The following is an 18,579-nucleotide window of genomic DNA, read 5'->3' on the forward strand; positions in this document are numbered from 1 at the left end:
GCCTTTCTAGGCTATGTTAGACCCTGCCTCAAAGCCACACAATGAAAAGGACATGAGTTCACACCTTGGCCCAGAAACTTAATGGCTGAACAAGCCACTTCATTCCCAAAACTTACATTTGTTTCTTCTCTAAATGGGGGTGGGGGTGCCCAGTTTGAGGGATGACGCTGATGACATATGTATTTGGTATCCCTGAGGACTTTTCCAGTTAGCTTTGGCTCTGTCGCTGTGAAGACGTGACTGACTGCCATCCCTAGTCTCAGGGAACGACAGTCGTGGCTTCTGTTTACTTGGCATTTTCCGTGCACCTTTCCTTGAATGTGTAACTTACTTCTTCCTCCCTTGAGCCCTGTGAGGTGTGGTGGAGGCGCTGAGACCAGCTCACCCAAGGCTGCAGGGGGATTAAGTGGGAAGGCTGGCTTTGCTCGCAGGTTTCCAGGTTTCAGAGGAATCCAGAGCAAAGGCCCCACCTCTCTTTGTAATCACAGTGTATTCCAGGGCATGTCAGCACCCTGGAAAGACTGTCCTTTATGCCCAGGGCCTTTGTGTGTCTCTGTGCACACATGACTGTCCTCCACACTGGATGGTCATATGACAGCCCCTCCTGTTGTGATGGGTCCCTCTGACCCCACTGCCACGACGGGTCCCTCTGACCCTGCTGTCATGATGGGTTCCTCTGACCCCACTGTTACAGTGGTGTCATTGAAAGCGGCCTGATCTGCTGTCAGGGTTGGAGTCTGGTTCTCTGTCAGTCAAATGGATATGGCCACTGCCTCCTTGCTGAGTTAGCATTGATGGATCCGGGAAGGGTGGATGAGGTCTAGGCTCTCCCAGTCTCCTGCCCCCAACTGTCTCCTTGTTTTGTCAGTCAGAGAAACCAAAGGAGGGATTTGCTTGGGGTCCCTCCCGCCAAATGTCACTCACCCCATCATATTGAGCCTTCCTCCACTGTGAAGTTGCTTGAGGGCAGCCATCCTGGAATTGGGGGTGGGGGTGTTCTTAAATCGAGGGCTGGGACGTCATTCATATGCCCTCCAGCGTGCGACATATAGTCATTCATTCATCCATTCCACAAACATTTCATGAGTGCTTACTCTGTGACTAGCCTAAGTATCTACAAGGTGCTTAAGAAATAATGGTTTGATTGTTTAGTTGGCTAACTAATGGTTTATAGAGTTATTTTTCTAAGTGTGCCTGGCTCAGAGGTGCTGAATTCATACTTTCCTGATTAAGTCCTTATTTCTGATCCTTCAACCCTGTGCTCAGCATAGCACCTGTGTGCCATGAGTGTGTAGAAGCTGAATAAATGAATGACTGAACAAAGAAAGGAGAATGGAACTGGGAGCAGCCTTTCTCTAGTGTGTGTATATATATATATATACACACACACACACAATTATGTGCGAGTGTGTGTGTGTGAGACTATGGAGGTGTATGTATGAGTGTGTGCAAAATAGAACATTTCCTTTCTGCAGCTACCCCATCCTGCTTCAATTCAGAACATCCTGCCAAGGAGGGTGATCCCAGCACTGTCTGCCCATTCTTGGCCCAAAAATGGAGAGCAGGCTAGACCCCAGCAAGTATGCTGCTCTGGGACTCCCCTCAGGAACCCCAACATGTTTCTTCAGGACTTAAAGAGTGCTCCCAAAGGACAGATCCAAAATAAAGAGCATGGCGGGGGCTGACAAGATGGCTCAGTGGGTAAAGAGCTTGCTGCCAAGCCAGCCAGCCTGAGTTTGATCCCCAGACCTCAAACAGCTGTTGGTGCTGCCAGGTGGAACTCCTGGGAGGAGTCCAGCAGCTGCTTCTGCCCCGTTCCTCTCTCTGCCAGACGAATGGCCTCTTGCCTTAGGGTTGAGCTGGGCTAAGGATCAGGAAATCCATGCACCACCTGAGAAAGCAGCAGCCGCCTCGGGGCTTGGCAGAACCTCATTATGCTTCAGCAGGCCCTGACTTTGGCCGCATCTGAGCAAACACCAGGCCAGGCAAAGCAGCTCTTCAGACAGTTCTAGAAGCCCCACCTCTAAGCAGTGTCCGGGCCCCTGAGAACATTCTGACCCACCTCCCTGCTTTGGAAGCTTCCCTCAGAGACTTGCAGCCGCTTTCCAAACAGCAGCAAAATTCCTGGTTCTTCCAGGAATTTTTTAATACTGTTTAAGATTTATTTATTTTATTTATCTGTCTGAGCATTTTGCCTGTGTGTTTGTGCACCTCACGTATGCTTGGTACCTCCAGAGGTCAGAAGAGAATACCGGAACTTTTATGGTCTGGAGTTACAGACAGCTATGAACTGCCATGCAGGTGCTGGGATTTGAACCCGGGTCCTTTGGAAGAACAGCCAGTGCTCTTAACCACTGAGCCATCTCTCTATCGGAAGGTTTTTGTTTTTGGGGTGTGTGTGCACATGCACATGTGTGTATGTGTGTGAATATGCCAGACAACAGCCCTTGGATATCATCCTTAGGAATGCCATTCACCTCCATCATGATAGTGACTCTTACTGACCTGGAGCTCACCTATTATGCTCGCCCAGCTTGCCAGCAGGCCTGGGATCCTTCTGTCTCCACCTCCCTGGCACTGGGATTACAAGGATGTGCCATCACTCCTGGCATTTGTCTGTGGGTTCTGGGGTTACTGACTAACCTATTTCCCTAGGCCTGTTCTGCAAAGTATATTAAAGCATCTTGGGGGCCAGATAGATGGCTAAGTGGGTAAAGGCACTTCCTGTACAGCCTGATGACCTGAGTTCGATCCCCAGAACCTACCTGGTGGAAGGAGAGCACTGACTCCCGTAAGCTGACCTCTGACCTCCATACTCATGCTGTGGCATACAATCTCATAATACACTTACACACACTCACCCGTATACTTACGCACATACTCACACAATAAATATGTGTTTTTAAAAAATTAAAGCGTCTTAGATGACACGGAGGCCAGGTCCTGTCAGATGAATAAATTACATCTGAGCTGGTTTCTGCCTTCTCAGCTGATTGTGTGTGTCCCAAAAGAAAGGAGTATTTGGCACCTCTCCAGCAGGGGACCAGGTCCTAAAACACTTTCATTCAGTAGGTCGTTTATTCATTCCACAAACATTCATTGAAAAGCAATGGATGCCAAGCACAGAGCTGGGAAAGGATGTGTGAAAACGACTTCATCCCCTTGTAGGGAGGTGGACAGCACAGTCCATGATAGGACCGCAGATGCCGGAGGCAGGAAGGCGCACAACACAAGAGGGCCTGGGGAGGTTTCCAAGGAACAGGGAGCTTAGATGAGAGGGTCCCAAATGTCCCTTGATCAGATAGGACCCCCACCCCATTCATTAGTCAGTCACATAGACATTAAGTTCCTGATGGGCCAGAGATTTGTTGTTGTTCTGTTGGTTTTTCAAGACAGCTTCTCTATATCCTTGGCTCTTCTATGTAGCCCTGGCTGTCTAGAACTTTCTCTGTAGACCAGGCTGGCCCAAACTCAGAGATCCGCCTGCCTCTTCCTCCCCAGTGCTGGAGTTAAAGGCATGTGCCGCCGCCACCACCACCACTACCACCACCACCCCCACCACCACCCGACTGCTCATGTTGTTTTCAAACCTAAGTCCCCCACTGTCTGTCTTCTGGGCATTTCCGGCCAAGATTTTGTCAGGCCAGACTTCCTGCAGTTTGCTGAGTAAAAACAATAGGTATTATTTTCCCAATATGAAGTTATGCCATAATAGTGAATAGCCCTTTTCAAACACGCACGTTCCCTTCCCCTCATTAGGTTCTGGCCCTCCCCGTGGCCGGGAACTGGGATGTACCACTCAGATTCCGATGATCTGAGTGTTAGTGACACCGTCACCCCTGCCACAGAAAGGCTCCCGTGGGCTGTGACTCAGTGGTAGAGCACTTGCCTAGCATGTGCTAGGAAGGCCCTGGCTCCATTCCCAGCACTTGAAGATTCTTTTCAGCTCAGATGGCAATAGCGCAATAATTTTGTTTTTGTTTTTGTTTTCAGATAGGGTCTCATGCGCCTCGGGCTGACTTCCTGCAACTCTTTGTAGCTGAGGATGACTTTGAACTTCTGATCCTCCTGCCTCTACCTCCCAAATGTTAGGATTACAGGCCTGTGCCACCATGCTCTGTTTTCTGTGGTACTTGGGACTGAACCCAGGGTTTTACTAACTGAGCTACATTCTCTGTCATAATTGTGTATGTTTGTACATGTGTGTGTGCGCGCGCGTGCGCATTTATATATACATACATGTGTGCATATGTATGGTGTATGAACACACATGCGTATGGCTATGCACATTGTAGGCTATGCACATTGTGTAAGACTCTCTCTTACACACACACACACACACACACACAGAGAGAGAGAGAGCGAGAGAGAGAGAGAGAGAGAGAGAGAGAGAGAGAGAGAGAACCTAGAAGACATTCATTGTTAATTGTATTGAAAAGACAAAAGTGTGGATGAGAAAATGAATTTGTTGGCGTCAGGATCAGAAGTCTTCATGGAGGAAGGATCACTAAGAGAAAATCAGCTTAGCTCCGAGCTCTTTGAAACCACGGAAGGGACTTTGTGCAGCTAACAGAGGTTTTATTCTAAGTGCCAAGAGACTCTAAATCTGCTGAGTTCCTCTCTCATGAGAGATCTAGTAACCACCCCGCTAGGTCAGGTGGGGCTTGTGGCCCCTGGGCCCCTGGGCTCCAGGCCACCAGCACTGCTCCCCTTTCATTGGTCTCTTGTCCTTGACCCTCAGGAACGCCTCCGGTGTGTCTGAGTGAGGCCTGCGTCTCAGTGACCAGCTCCATCCTAAACTCCATGGACCCCACGGTAGACCCCTGCCAGGACTTCTTCAGCTATGCCTGTGGGGGCTGGATCAAGGCCAACCCCGTGCCCGACGGACATTCACGCTGGGGGACCTTCAGCAACCTCTGGGAACATAATCAGGCCATCATCAAGCATCTGTTGGGTAAGAACCAGGGGGCCGACAAAGGGACTGAGGAGGGCCATGTCCCTCACTCTGTGAGCCCGAGTGAGCGAGTTAATTCTGAGTTCCAGTCTCTTCATCTGTGACCTGAGATCAGTAGCACCCACAGTTTGCAGCACTAGAGAGCTTGTGTGAGGCTGTTGGCACTGAGCCGGTCCACAGAGCTTCTAGCCGAAGCTTTCAAGGCACAGCCCCACTCCTGGCTGGCACTAGCTCTGAGCTCTTTGAAACAGTGTGCAGTGTTGTGAGTGCAAGGAGTGGAGGCGAGGTGCTCCAGATCAGAGTGTGTGTTCTGATCAACGGTGGTGTCACAGAGGGTGGAACACATGGCTCAGTTGGTCAGGTGCTTGCCTGGCATGCACAAGGCCATGGGTTCAGTCCCCAGCTCACGTGGAACCTAGTATGGTATCTGTACATGTCTGCGATCCCAGTACTCGGAAGGAGGATATCAAAAGTTCAATTAAAGTCAATCTGGGCTTCATGAGACCCTGTCAAAAACAAAAACAATCAGACAAACAAAAAACAACAAGGAAAGAGAGTATGATAACAGCTTATCAGAGATTTGGCTGCTCCACTTGGGCTGCTGGTGATCAGCCTTGAAGGATACCTGCCTATTCAAAGTCCCTTGGACTGTGGAGTCCGTGGTTAGACCCCCAGGTCTGTCCTACTTACACTATGTTCCTGGTTAATGTCTAAGATCCTGCTCACCCACTACCTCCTCTCCTAGGAGTCCCAGCATGCACTGGGCCACATGTGCTGACCTCAAGAAGCCCTTTCTGACTCCCTCTCTTGTTACCCTCTGCCCTCTTGGGGCAGGGAGGGGCTCCCAAAGCTAGGAAAGGGCCAGATAGCGAAACATCTATTAATTCATCTGTCAGGAATACAGCTTAGATTCATGAATACTTAACCATGTCTTGGAAGTTGGTTGGACTTTGAAGGCGAGGTCTCACTGTGTAGTCCAGACTAGCCTTGGATTTGAAGCAGTCTTCCTGCCTTCACCTCCCCAGTGCTGGGATTACAGATGTGAGCCACCACGCCAAGCCTGTCAGGTTTTTTTTAAAGCTCTTCAACGTTCTGAGGAGTAGATGACACAGAAGAAGCTACTTAAAAGAGGACATATCCTCTCTAAGCGACGAAAGTCATCTCAGGAGATAGGAAATGACTCCCGATTTAACAGCTGATTTTTTTTAGGCAGCCATGTCCTTCTGTTGCAAGTGGGTTAAGGACACTTTACCTTTCTTTCCCACCCCCAGCCTCAGACCAGGGCTGTTGCTAGGCTACCTACCCAGCCTCCCCCCACAGTCCCTAGCAGCTCCTTAGCAGGAATCTCAGTTCACCTCTTTATTTTACCCACTAAGTTGTCAGGGTTCACAGGGAGTGGCCTCCAGTCCTGAGCTATGACTTTCTAGTCACTCTGCCGCTCAGGGTCAAGTTAATGGTCAGGATCAGCCCGTGCAGTAACAACCAATTAAGACCTGGGAAATGAGCTGGGGAGATGGCTCAGGGGCTAAGAGCGCTGACTGTTCTTTCAGAGGTCCTGAGTTCAATTCCCAGCACCGGCATGGCAGCTCAAAACTGTCTGTGACTCCAGTTCCAAAGGATCTGACATCCTCACACAGATGTACATGTAGGCAAAACACCAATGCACATAAAATAAAAATAAATAAATCATAAAAAGACCTGGGAGTCAAAGGGCCTAATGGTGCCAGGGCCACGCTGCAGAGTTCGGAAGCCCCCTACAGACCAGCTTGGCTGCTCACCCCCCTATTATTCTACACTTCAGTTCCAAACTCCACAAAACATGGTTCTCAGTGTCATCCAGCAGGGATGTTGACTTGCACACGGTGGTTCAGAGGGATGAACATGGGGCCTGGCCCCTAAAGTGCTCAGCAAAACACAGTTGCCCTTCTGGTGGCTTTGTGTGAATTCCAAGTAGACTCCTCCTGAGCAAACTGCATGATTGTAGAGGGCACCTCCTAGGCCCTTGGCTCCTCCATAGCATGGACTCTCACACAGATCACTGGTAAGGATGTGGCGAGGGATCAGAGGAAGACAGTCTTATGTCTCACCCTGATGTGGACCAGTTATCAGGGAAGGTGGTACTGGGTGTATTTGTAAGGTACCAAGTTTTTAGTTGGTTTTTCCTGCTGTATCAACAGAAGTACAGGCCTGTGGCCCTGCTGCAGATGACACTCAGAGGCAAAAATGGATTTCCCAGGAAATGGTGGAGCTAGGGGTTCAGACCTAGAGCCGTGGGGTCTCAAAGCCTGTGCTGTCTCATTCCTGGCTCTCTGAAAACCATATCCACTTTGGAGAGGCCTGGTTTTGCTTGGGAGTTAGGCCTGTGGCTTACTTCCCCAGTGGCTACTTGGTTAAGCTCTACAGGCCAGGCAAGCGCTGGGCCCCACATAGCTGAGGTCACCTCCATGTCATACCGATCAGGAAGCCTGCCACACACACATACACCCATGATATGTCCTAGGGTCACCTTCCCCAGCCTCCCTCCTGGAAATTAATCTAGAAGTGGTTCTTTAGCTATAAGATACCTGGGAAAGCCCCAAAGGAGCAGATAGCAAATGAGTGAGTGATGTTCCAGGGCTGAAGGCCCAGCCAGTTTCAGCTTCCCTGAGACAAAGGATCAGCTGGCAGACCTCAGAAGGAGCCAGGGCTAATAGCTGACAGGCACTGGAACACAAGGGGTCCCCGCACCTGCAAGGTAGCCCGGGGCAGGTTCTCAGGAAGTAGGGAGATAAAGTGGGGCGTTTGGAATGTCAGTGAGGACTATGCTGCTGGCCCAACAGCACTTAGGTTGTTGTTGTTGTTGTTTTTAACTCTTTGCTCTTTGGGGCCTGCCACCCAGCTCCCAGATAAATACACGGAGATTTGTTCTTTCTTATGAATGCCTGGCCTTAGCTTGACTTGTTTCTAGCCAGCTTTTTAAAAATTATCACCTCTACCTTTTGCCTCTGGGCTTTTATCTTTCTCTAGTCTATATACCTTTCTTTACTTCTTACTCCATAGCTGGCTGGGTGGCTGGGTGGCTGGCCCCTGGTGTCCTCCTCTCTTCCTTTTCTCGATCTTCCCTCTTCTCTTCTTCTTCTTCTTCTTTTTTTTTTGTTTTTTTGTTTTTTTGTTTTTTTGTTTTTCGAGACAGGGTTTCTCTGTGTAGCTTTGGGGCCTGTCCTGGAACTCACTCTGTAGACCAGGCTGGCCTCGAACTCACAGAGATCCACCTGCCTCTGCCTCTGCCTCCCGAGTGCTGGGATTAAAGGCGTGCGCTGCCGCCCAGCTTGTTCTTCTATTTATTCTCTCTGCCTGCCAGCCCCACTTATCCCTCTCCTTCCTAGCTATTGGCCGTTCAGCTCTTTATTAGACCAATCAGATGTTTTAGACAGGCAAAGTAACACAGCTTTACAGAGTCAAACAATGCAACATAAAAGAATGTAACACAGCTTTGCATCATTAAACAAATATTCCACAGCATGAAAGAATGTAACACATCTTTAACTAATATTCCATAACACAGCACAGATGTTAACATGAACGTGCAGTGTAGCTTTGAACAAGCTGTGTCTTCTGAACAAGCTGTGCCCTCCCTCTCTCCTCCCTTCCCTCTTTCCCTCCCTTTTTCCTTCCCTCTCTCTGTCCCTCCCTCCTTCTGTTCTGTCCTTCCTCAGAGTCTGTGGCCCATGCTGGCCTTGAACTCCTTATGAAGTCAAAGATGATTTTCGGCTTTTCCCCCTCCCGTCTTCACTTACTAAATTCTGGGCTTTCTGTCCCCGACTATAGCAGCCTTTAGACTGGGCCTTGACCTTGGCTTTCCAGCTGTGCTTAGCTCATATTATTGCACCATCTAGACAGCCTGCCATGAATCCTTCCAGAACAATAGCTCCCTCTCTGTCGTGTGTGTGTGTGTGTGTGTGTGTGTGTGTGTGTGTGTGTGTGTACTTGACTTGTGTGCTTGCCCATGCACATTTGTGTGCAGGCCAGAGGTCAACACCGAATATTTTTCTCAGTTGCCCTTTCACATGTTTTTGAAGCAGGATCTCTCCCTGAAACTAGATCTCACTGTTAGTGCTAGACTGGCTAACCAATGAGGCCTGGAATTGACATGTCTCCATCCCCCAGTTTTCGGGTTACAGGCCTATGCTGCCACACCCAGCTTCTACATGGGTTCTGGCATTCCAAACGTAGATCCTCATGTTTCTAGGACACTTTAAACTTTTTTAAGCCTATTTCCCTGTTAGGTCTTCTACCAAAGGGCCTCCTGAGGCCTGAGCCACACTGACATGGATGTACCTTTTGGATTTACAACATCTTATAGGATGAGAACATAAAGCTGGGCATGGTGGTGCATTGCTGTAATCCTGGCATTCTGGAGGCAGAGATGGGTAGGTCAGGAGTTCAAGGCCATCCTTTGCTATATATTGAAGTCAAGGCCAGCCTGGGTTATATGAGATGCAGACTCAAAAGCAAAACAAGGATGAATACTTGAAATAGCTAATGCAAGCCTGCTGTGACAATTGAAGCAGCTTGGAGTCCGTAAAGAACCATCAGCTCTCCAGGCTAGGGGGGCAGCTCTCGGGAGAGTGCTTGCCTGGCTTGCACAAGCTCCAGGGTCCATCCCCAGTACCAGGTTGGGGGTTGGGGGTGGTGCATGAGGGGAACGGAGGGAAATGTTATTGCCTTTTCTCTCTTACATCCCTGATACCAGCCACTCTGAGAACACAGAACATTCCAGTCTCATGGAACGAGGGCATGTTGGTGACTTGGCACGAACTGTATCATCCCATATCATCTCATTTTCATTTTGATTATGCTTTCCCAGTATTTGCTGTCTCACTCGGCTTCCTCTTCCTGTCCTCCGTTTGCCTTGCAAAGGCTTCCCCTGGTGTAGAGTCAGCAGCAGCAGCAGCAGGCACACTTTCATTGTAGAACGGTTTTGGTGGATGTGATGATTCGGGCAGGGAGGTGGACTTCTCATGGGTGGGAGTGGATGGACTATCTTCTGGCCTGGTTTTTCAGCATACTGACTGGCAAACAGGAACAAGAAGGCAGAGGGACCGGAGGGCGAGTCCTGGCCTCAGCCACTTGCTTATGTGACCTCGGACTAGCTTCCCAATCACTTGCCTGTAAATTGGGTGTGATCCAAGTTATAACAAATGTGTTATAACAAGTTGCACACATGGCCACACCCACGTGCAGAGAGGCAGTCTGCTCTCTCAGGGAGGCTTAAGAACCTGGGTTCAAATTCCAGCAGGTTCATTAGTTAGTCGATTGGCCTTTGTCAGGAGGCTCCTTCACCTTCCTGGCCTCTTTTTCCTTCTCTTTGACTGATAACACCACATCCAACCCTCTGTGTCCTGTGATGATGAGACACAGGCCTGCCCCTAGCCTGCACTCGGCACCAGGAAGTATCAATGGTATTGTCACAAAGAGCTGGCCTCCTCTTTATCAGCCCCTCTTCTCCCATCTTGTATGCAGCTCTTGAGGCCTGGAGCTGTCTGAGTGAGTCTGTGGTTTTATCTAAAATAAACACTGGCCTTGCCCTGATGGAGACTCCAGGCCCCACATGGTTCTGCCCAGACAATGCGGTGGCAGCCGGGGAGACCGTGGAATTCCCAGGCACCCTGTTCCTGCAGCCTATCTCAATCCTTGCCTGCCTGGCTGTCTGGGCGTTTGCTTCCTAAGCCCAGCATCGATGTGAGAAAGGGATCCAAGAAAAACTCCCAGAGGAAAAAGAGGGCCGATTAAACAGTGTGCTGTCTTTCCTCTCCGGGACTTTGGGGAAGTGACTGTAGAAGTTTCTGGAACATGGGGTCCCTGGAAGGAAGTAACTAGGCAATTGGCAACTCTGTTGTCTGGTCCCATGCTGCCAAACCATGTCCACGCCCCAGAGCCCTGGGGGTCTCCTTTTCTCCTGAATTTTCTCCTGGCTTTTCCATTGCACTCCGTTGTGGTGGCTGCTGAAGAAGCCGAGCCCAGTGCTCAGTTCTTTCTCTCACATCCCAAGTGCTTCCCACCGCTTCTCTGCCACCCCCGGGCCCAAGACCCGTCTTTGTTCACCCGGTCTATTGAAGTGACATCATTCAGCCATCGATGGTGTTCTCCCACAGGTGTGTGCATGGATGTGAGTGTGCACTTGGAGGCCAAGGCCAAGTGTTTCCCTCTGTGACTCTCTACCTTTTATTTACTTATTTTGACAGGATCTCTCACTGAGCCCAGAGCTCTTGGATTCAGCTAGGTTGTATGGCCAGTGCGCTTCAGGGATCTACCTGTCTCCATGCCTCCATCCCTGCCCTCCGACATTGGGGTTGCAAGTGCATGCAGCCGTACCCGGCTCTTATGTGGGTGCTGGGAATCTGAATCCAGATCTACAGGAATGCATAGCAGGCACTTTGCCGACTGAGCCAATTCCCCGGCTCTGTATGGCTCGCTTGGTTCAGTTCAGGTCCCTCTGGAGCTTACACTCCAGAGTGTAAGGAGTGAGGAGTGAGGAGGAGATCAGTGTCTGAGCTTCTACCCCAACCAGGTCAGCATGGGTGCACAGGTGAGATACGCCTAGCAGAGATAGGAATGCCCATCCCCCACTGTGCCCACATATCCTGCCTACCTTCCTCTTCTTACAGATCTGTCACTGGCCTTATTGTAGGGGATAGGAGGCCCCTTGGAGTCAGTACAGGGCACACCCAGACACCAAGTTCTCAGCACAAAGGAGATTAATTACCCAGGAGAGGCAAGCTGGGGGCGGCAAAGGTGGGGGTTACTGCCTCTGTATCAGACAAAGGCAGGCAGCAAGGAGCAGCAGCAGGTATTTTTTGTTTGTTTTGTTTTGTTTTGTTGCAGGGGTGGGTTTTAAGGAGAAAAAAAGAAGGTCTGTGCTAGGGTGAATTGGTAAGTCCTGATTGGACAGGTCAGCCAGTGTAGCCAAATAATGAAGTGTGACTGTTGGATCTTGGTGTTTAGTCTCGGGAAGGAATCAGTGGCCAAATAAGGGACTAGACCTTGGGGGCTAGCTTTAGGAGTATAATCTAACGGTTCAGTAAGGGGGAGGGAAGGGGAGTGGGCCTTGTTTGCTATGCTCGGGCCTGCTAGAGAGCCCTTCACTGACCTCCCTTCTCCCCCAGAGATGATGCTCTGCCTTATTCTACATGAACACTGAGCTCCGTTCTTGTACCACGTGTGGCTGAGGGCCTACTGTATGCCTGGTCCAGGGGACACAGTTGACTGAGATACAGGACATGAGGCAGAGGCAGGCCAGGCGCAGCCCTTTACCACCTTGAGTGGTCTCATCCTTCAGCCTGAAGCTACAGCAGGGCTTCCTCTTCCATCCTCCTGGGCTCCCTGCAGCTTCTCTTCCCATTCTATCCCAGGATGCAGTTAGGGGCTCTCACCACTGCTTGGTGGCTGGCTGTCTCTTCGCCCATGCACCCCTTACACCTAACCCAGCAACTGCCAACCGTGGGAACTGAATGATGAGCTATGGGAGAGCCACGAGCATGGCCACGGGAACTTAGCTTGGTCAGGGAAGCCTCGCAAGAAAGATGAAAGGGTGCCATTCATGAAGCAAGTGTCCTCTCTCCCTCCAGATGCCAGGGAAAGGGGAGCTGGTGGCCTCCAGCTGGAACTCAGAACACACTGTGATAAGCACAGCCAGGCTGTCCCTGGGAAGCCTGTCTTTAGGTCTCTTATCTCCGTGGCCTTGGGGCCCTGGGGAAAGCAGATGCCAGGCTCATTTTTGAGCATAGAGTTCTGCCTCTGATGCTGGCCCTGGCCTCTTAGGGTCATGGCCAGAGCCAGGTGTGGATGGTGACAGAAAGCTTCTGGGGCCTGGCCAGCACCTGGTGCTTCTGCTTTCCCTTCTAAGAGCTGAGTTGATGGGAATGTTGCCATGGAGATGAGGCCTGGGGTGCGGGGCTCTCCCTCTTCCCATCCCTGCTCTCCTGTTCCCAGCCTCCCTCTACCAGAGGCCTCATCCCATCACTCCTTTGGGGCCTGCTGATCAGTGACAGCTTTGGTGCCATTTCTGATAAGGATGGGGAATGAGACTCTGGAGGTGATAGATGTAGCCACTGATTAAGACACCCCAGGAGGGGCTGGAGAGATGACTCAGCAGTTAAGAGCACTGGCTGCCCTTCCAGAGGACCCTGGTTCAATTCCCAGCACCCACATGGCAGCTCACAACTGTCTGTAACTCCAGTTCCAGGGGATCCGACACCCTCACACAGATAGACAGACATGCATGCAGACAAACTACCAATGCACATAAATTAAAAAAAAAAAAGACTTCCTAGGAAATGGCATGACCTGCCTGTGACATGGGCTGTCTCTCTTCCACAGACTTGTTCCTTTGTGCTCTCCTTGGTCCTCTGCTGTCCTGCCCCTCCAAGGGCCCTTCCCCCATCCTGTGAACCCCTTTGAATCTTCAAGACTCGGCTCACACAGAGCATCGCCTGGCGCTGGTCTGCACCTTCCTGGGTAGACTGCTTGCCTAGCATTGCCCAGCATTGCAGGGCCCTGGGTGTGACATCACGGGGCAAACTGAGCGTGGTGGCACCTGACGTGATCTCGGCCCAAAGCCAGAGCCATCGCCTTCTTTAAAGTACTCTGTCCCCTGTAGGCTTTTTTCTCATCCCATGCCTCGTCCAGACCATGAGCTCCCTGGAGTCAGGGAGCAGGTCCCATGCCTGTCTGTAAAACTTCATGCTCAACCTGGTGTCCCGTATCCAGGCATGCCCAGTGTACAGAAGGCCTAGAGTGAGGCTTCAGATCAGCGAGCCTCTGAGAAGACCTGGGAGTGAGCCTGGCTTCCACAGGGTTTTGTGCACAAGCCCCATGGAGCAGAGGCCTTTCCTTTGGTATCCTGGTGGTTACATGGTGTGGCCCAGTGAATGGAGGCACAGGGTCCCACCAGAGCCTGGTTCATGGAAGAGGAAGGGCTGGGTAGATCTTGAAAGGAAGCAAAGGAAAAGGTTTCAGGGTCAGAAACTAGAGGAAAAATGGTCTCAGCATGACAGAATTGCCCACTCTGAAGCTGGACTCATGTATGTGTTTGTATGCCATGTGTGCATGCATTGCATGTGTGTGCATGTGTGTGCACTCACTTGCTCATATATGGAGGCTCTAGTGCACAGTAGGCTCCTTGAGGGCCTGAGCAGCATGAAGTGGTATGACTACCCTGGGAGCCACAGGAACCTTCCAGGCCACACATGTGCAGGCATGTGACCTTTAGCAGGTAGCAGGTAGCACAGGAGCTGAGGAGGGGAGGAGTGGGAGGGAGTCCTCTGGGTACCTGGGAAACTCTAAGCCCACCCTGTCCCGCAGTAAGATGAGTTACAGCTCCAGCCTGGGCCACCAGGTTGGGAGGTGGAAAACAAGGCTTTGAGCCCTCTATAAGCCTGGCAGACATATCTAGCCCTCACAGAAGGAAGCAGGAAGTCAGTTCCTAATGAATGAAGCCTTTCAAGCCTTATCCAAGTCCTGCCTTTCTCCCAGGCAAGGTCATCTGGGATCTGAAAACCATGGCAGGGTGCCCACCTTGCAGGCAGGGATTCAGGGCCATGTGCTGGCTGGTAGGCAAACCAACCATCCTGTTGGGTAGGCACATGTCTTAGGGTTACTCCTGCTGTGATGAAACACTGTGATCAAAAGCAAGTTGGGAGGAAAGAGTTTATTTGACTTATATTTCCATATCATGGCCCGTCACTGAAGGAAGTCGGGATGGGAACTCAAACAGGGCCAGAACCTGGAGGCAGGCGCTGCTGCAGAGGCCATGGAGGAGTGCTGCTTACTGGTGCTGCTCACCATGGCTTGCTCACCCTGCTTTTTTGTAGAACCCAGGACCACCTGCTTAGGGATAGCACCACCTACAATGTGCTAGGCCCCTCCCCCATCATTCAACTAATACAGATTTGCCTACAGCCTGATATTATGGAGGCATTTTCTTAATGTCCTCCCTCTCAGATGCCTTAAGCTTATGTCAGGTTGACACAAAATTATCCAACACAGTACATATTGCTATACTCGAGACACATCTGTAAAGCCATCTTGCAGAGAGGAGGAACACGGGACACACTTTTGATAACAACTAAAATTCAGGGGTACCCCTAGACTTGTCCACTCTGCCCTGAGTTCCTCAAATACAGCCCTGGGACAAGGCTTCTCCTCCACAGACAGTAATTACCATGGTGCTTTCGTACAGCCTGGAGTGCTGAGGATTCGGGAAGAACTCACCCAGTTGGGACACAACTCTGTTATTTCTTGACATTCTAGAAAATTCCACGGCCAGCGTGAGTGAGGCAGAGAGGAAAGCCCAAGTATACTACCGTGCGTGTATGAACGAAACTAGGATTGAGGAGCTTCGGGCCAAGCCCCTGATGGAGCTGATTGAGAAGGTGGGTGCTCAGGTGGACGTCCACTGCTTCCCTCTGCTCAGCCTCCTGCAAGGCCCTCTGGCTTCCGCCCCTGCTCTCAGCCACATCACACCTCCAGCTACCACACCCAGCCTGAGCTCGGTGCCCATCTGTCTGCTGTGGGTGTTGGGGCTGCCTGAGCATGTGAGTGCATGGCTCCGTGTGGGTGGATCTGTCTGTGTGGAGGGTATAGGATGCTTCAACATCGGGGGAGAGGAAGGTGTGTGTCTAGGTAGAGGCGAGGACTGTATTGGTATTAAAATCTTCTCTGTTGCTGTTCTGGTTCTGTGTATATGATGTAAAAGGGTGTGCTGTTCTAGCAGCCCCCTAAACTCTTGGGTCAGAAATAGCTCTCTGCAGGAGGAGGACCCTACTGATTACTACTGACTTGTTCATCCATTTCTCCTTTGCTTTGTTGGTTTTTTTGTTTGTTGGTTTTTATTTTTATTTTTATTTTTAGAGACAGAGTCACATAGTCCAGGCTGGCTTGCTATGTGGCCAAGGATGCCCTTGAACTTCTGATCTTGCTGCCTTGACCTCCTGAGGGCTGAGATTACAGGCATGTGCCACCATGCCTGGTTTTGTGCAATGCTAGAGACTGAACCGAGGGCATTGTGTATGCGAGATGTGCACTCTGCCAGCTGAGCTACATCGTTGGCCTCCTGCCCCAACCTGTCTGTCCTGAGCACATTTGCAGTCTTGGGTGGCCTCTGAGTGGGGCTGCCCGAGGCTATCCATGCTTCCCAGTCCAGGCAGAGGTGGCTGGGAATGTTTTCTAGTCACCCCTCCTCCCTCATGGGCTTTGTCTCTCAGCTCACCTTGGGGAAGGTCTTGCATCGGGGTTGGAGACCCTGGAACAGTATCTGTCCATCTGCTATTGCACAGGTCTCATGGGCCTGCATGTGCCAAGCTAGGGGGGGCCAAGGGTAGAATGTGCGTGTGTGTATGTGTGTGTGTGTGTGTGTGTGTGTGTGTGTGTGTGTGTGTGTATGTGCGCTCATGTATATTTATTTGGGCACGTGGAGGCCAAAGGAGGGCATCAGGTGGCCTGCTTTGTCATTGTCTTCCTTACCCCCTGAGATAGGGTCTCCTCACTGAACATGAGGGTAGCCAGCAAGTCCCTGCAATCCTCCCATTTTGTTTGTTTGTTTGTTTGTTTGTTTTTGTTTTCCGAGACAGAGTTTCTCTGTGTAGTTTTTGGAGCCTTTCCTGGATCTGGCTCTGTAGACTAGGCTGGCCTCAAACTCACAGAGATCCTCCTGCCTCTGCCTCCCAAGCACTGGGATTAAAGACATGTGCCACCACCGCCCAGCTAATTCTCCCATTCTTACGGCACTGGGGTCGTTAGGCCTGCAAGAAGGTGCACCCAGCTTTTATTGCGGGTGTTTGGAATTTCAATGTGGTTTCCATGCTTGTGGAGCAAGTCCTCATTACTAGTTTGCAGGACTAGACGGCTGTGACCTCTCAGTCTTTTCCCCATAAACACCACTGGAGTTCAGTTTTAATATCACTGTGTTCATGCGACTCAGGAAACCCACCTCCATCCCAGCCACGAGGGAGCAACAGCCTTGTGTTCTTAACACACTTAAGGATAAGTGGCCAGGTGTGTTGGCACACACTTTTAATACCAGCACTCTGGAAGCAGAGGCAGGGGATCTCTATGAGTTCGAAGCTACTAGCCTGGTCTACATAGTGAGTTCCAGAATAGCCAAGGCTACATGGTGAGACCCTGTCTGTAAAGAGAATCTAAAAACAACAAAATAAAAACCCAAGATGAATGATGCCCTAAGTACTAAAACACACATACACAAAAATGCACAGAAACCCTCAGTGGACATCACCCTGTTCGCCTACTTAGAAGGGCAGAGAACGGACTGCCCCAGAGTCACAGAACATGAGACTCTGTGATGTGCATCGTGTTCTCACACCAGCTCATCACCAGCACACACCCGTGCACACACACACCATCATGTCTGCTCTCTCCCCACAGCTTGGAGGCTGGAATATCACAGGACCCTGGGCCAAGGACAACTTCCAGGACACGCTGCAGGTGGTCACAGCCCACTACCGCACCTCGCCCTTCTTCTCCGTCTACGTCAGTGCCGACTCCAAGAACTCCAACAGCAATGTGATCCAGGTGGGCTGAGCCTAGGAGATGACAATAGCCTCTGGACACGACCGGTGACACCCTCTGCTCCCCTTCCGCAGTCCCCAGTCTTTGTGTCCATCTCTCTCTGCTTTCACCTGGCCCATTCATACTACTCACTTGCTGTGTGATCTTAGGCAAGTGGCTCAGCCTCTCTGAACTATACTTTCCTTGTCAACCAAATGCACTATAATAACTCCTATCTGAGATGAGGTTTGCCAAGAGGGGACCAGAAGCCATGGCAGCTCTCTAGAATGCTCCCCTCCTCCCTGTCCAACTCTCCTTTACCACCACTGTCCCCACAAGGTCCCATTCCAGTTCTGCAGGGTAGCAGCTATGTCCCTTATTTTCTAGAGAAAGATCCAAAGGATCAGAAACTTTCGCCATGCTCACACAGCTTGGGGTGGCTTGAACCACATGGACAGTGTTTGGTGAAATAGAGTGTTTTGCCTAGGCCCAGGGTTGTTTAAATAGGTTTGTCTAGCCCTTCAGAAGAACCCAAGTCCCTGCAGATGGGCATGCAGATGGTGGGCATGGACCTGGTCCCTGGGTGGATGTATCAATAATGGCTATCAGCTTCCTTCTGTTCCTCCCTCTCACCCTGCATCTCTCTGCAGGTGGACCAGTCCGGCCTCGGCTTGCCCTCTAGAGACTATTACCTGAACAAGACAGAAAATGAGAAGGTGAGCTTGCCCAGCCTGCCCCGCTGTGCACACCCAGCACAGCTGGACTTCGACAGAGGACTCAGTTTCCTGAAGGTTGACAAGCAGTCCTTGGTGCGGGAGGGGCGTCCCCAAACTTCCAGTCAGGCGTTGGAGGCACAGGGGCATCATTTATCCCTTCTCTAGAGAAGACAGTGGTGACAGCTGCCACCATCTGTTGGCATGAGGTCTTTTGTGGGCATCACCGCTGTTAAGTTGATAAGACTTTTACCTCACCTCTAACTCAGGGACACCCAGGGACTGCTCACAGTCACAGCAAGGATGTGGTCAGTTTGTACACCCAGAGCCAGCTCCTCCAGAACCTTCTGTGCCTGTGATGCCCTCAGG

The 18,579-nt window shown here is 50.9% G+C and overlaps 1 protein-coding gene across 2 annotated transcripts in view; it reads left to right on the top strand.

Annotated features, from left to right (window-relative positions):
* Window positions 1–18,579, top strand: part of Ece1 (endothelin converting enzyme 1) — a 101,665-nt gene that overhangs the window by 57,002 nt on the left and 26,084 nt on the right. For both annotated transcript variants that reach the window (XM_036178521.1, XM_036178520.1), the window contains exons 4-7: window positions 4,742–4,954; window positions 15,245–15,366; window positions 17,375–17,521; window positions 18,148–18,213. In XM_036178521.1, coding sequence (XP_036034414.1) covers window positions 4,742–4,954; window positions 15,245–15,366; window positions 17,375–17,521; window positions 18,148–18,213 — 548 coding nt within the window. The remainder of the gene's footprint in view (window positions 1–4,741; window positions 4,955–15,244; window positions 15,367–17,374; window positions 17,522–18,147; window positions 18,214–18,579) is intronic.

The sequence above is a fragment of the Onychomys torridus genome, chromosome 2, assembly GCF_903995425.1.
Source record: "Onychomys torridus chromosome 2, mOncTor1.1, whole genome shotgun sequence".
Lineage (NCBI taxonomy): Eukaryota > Metazoa > Chordata > Mammalia > Rodentia > Cricetidae > Onychomys > Onychomys torridus.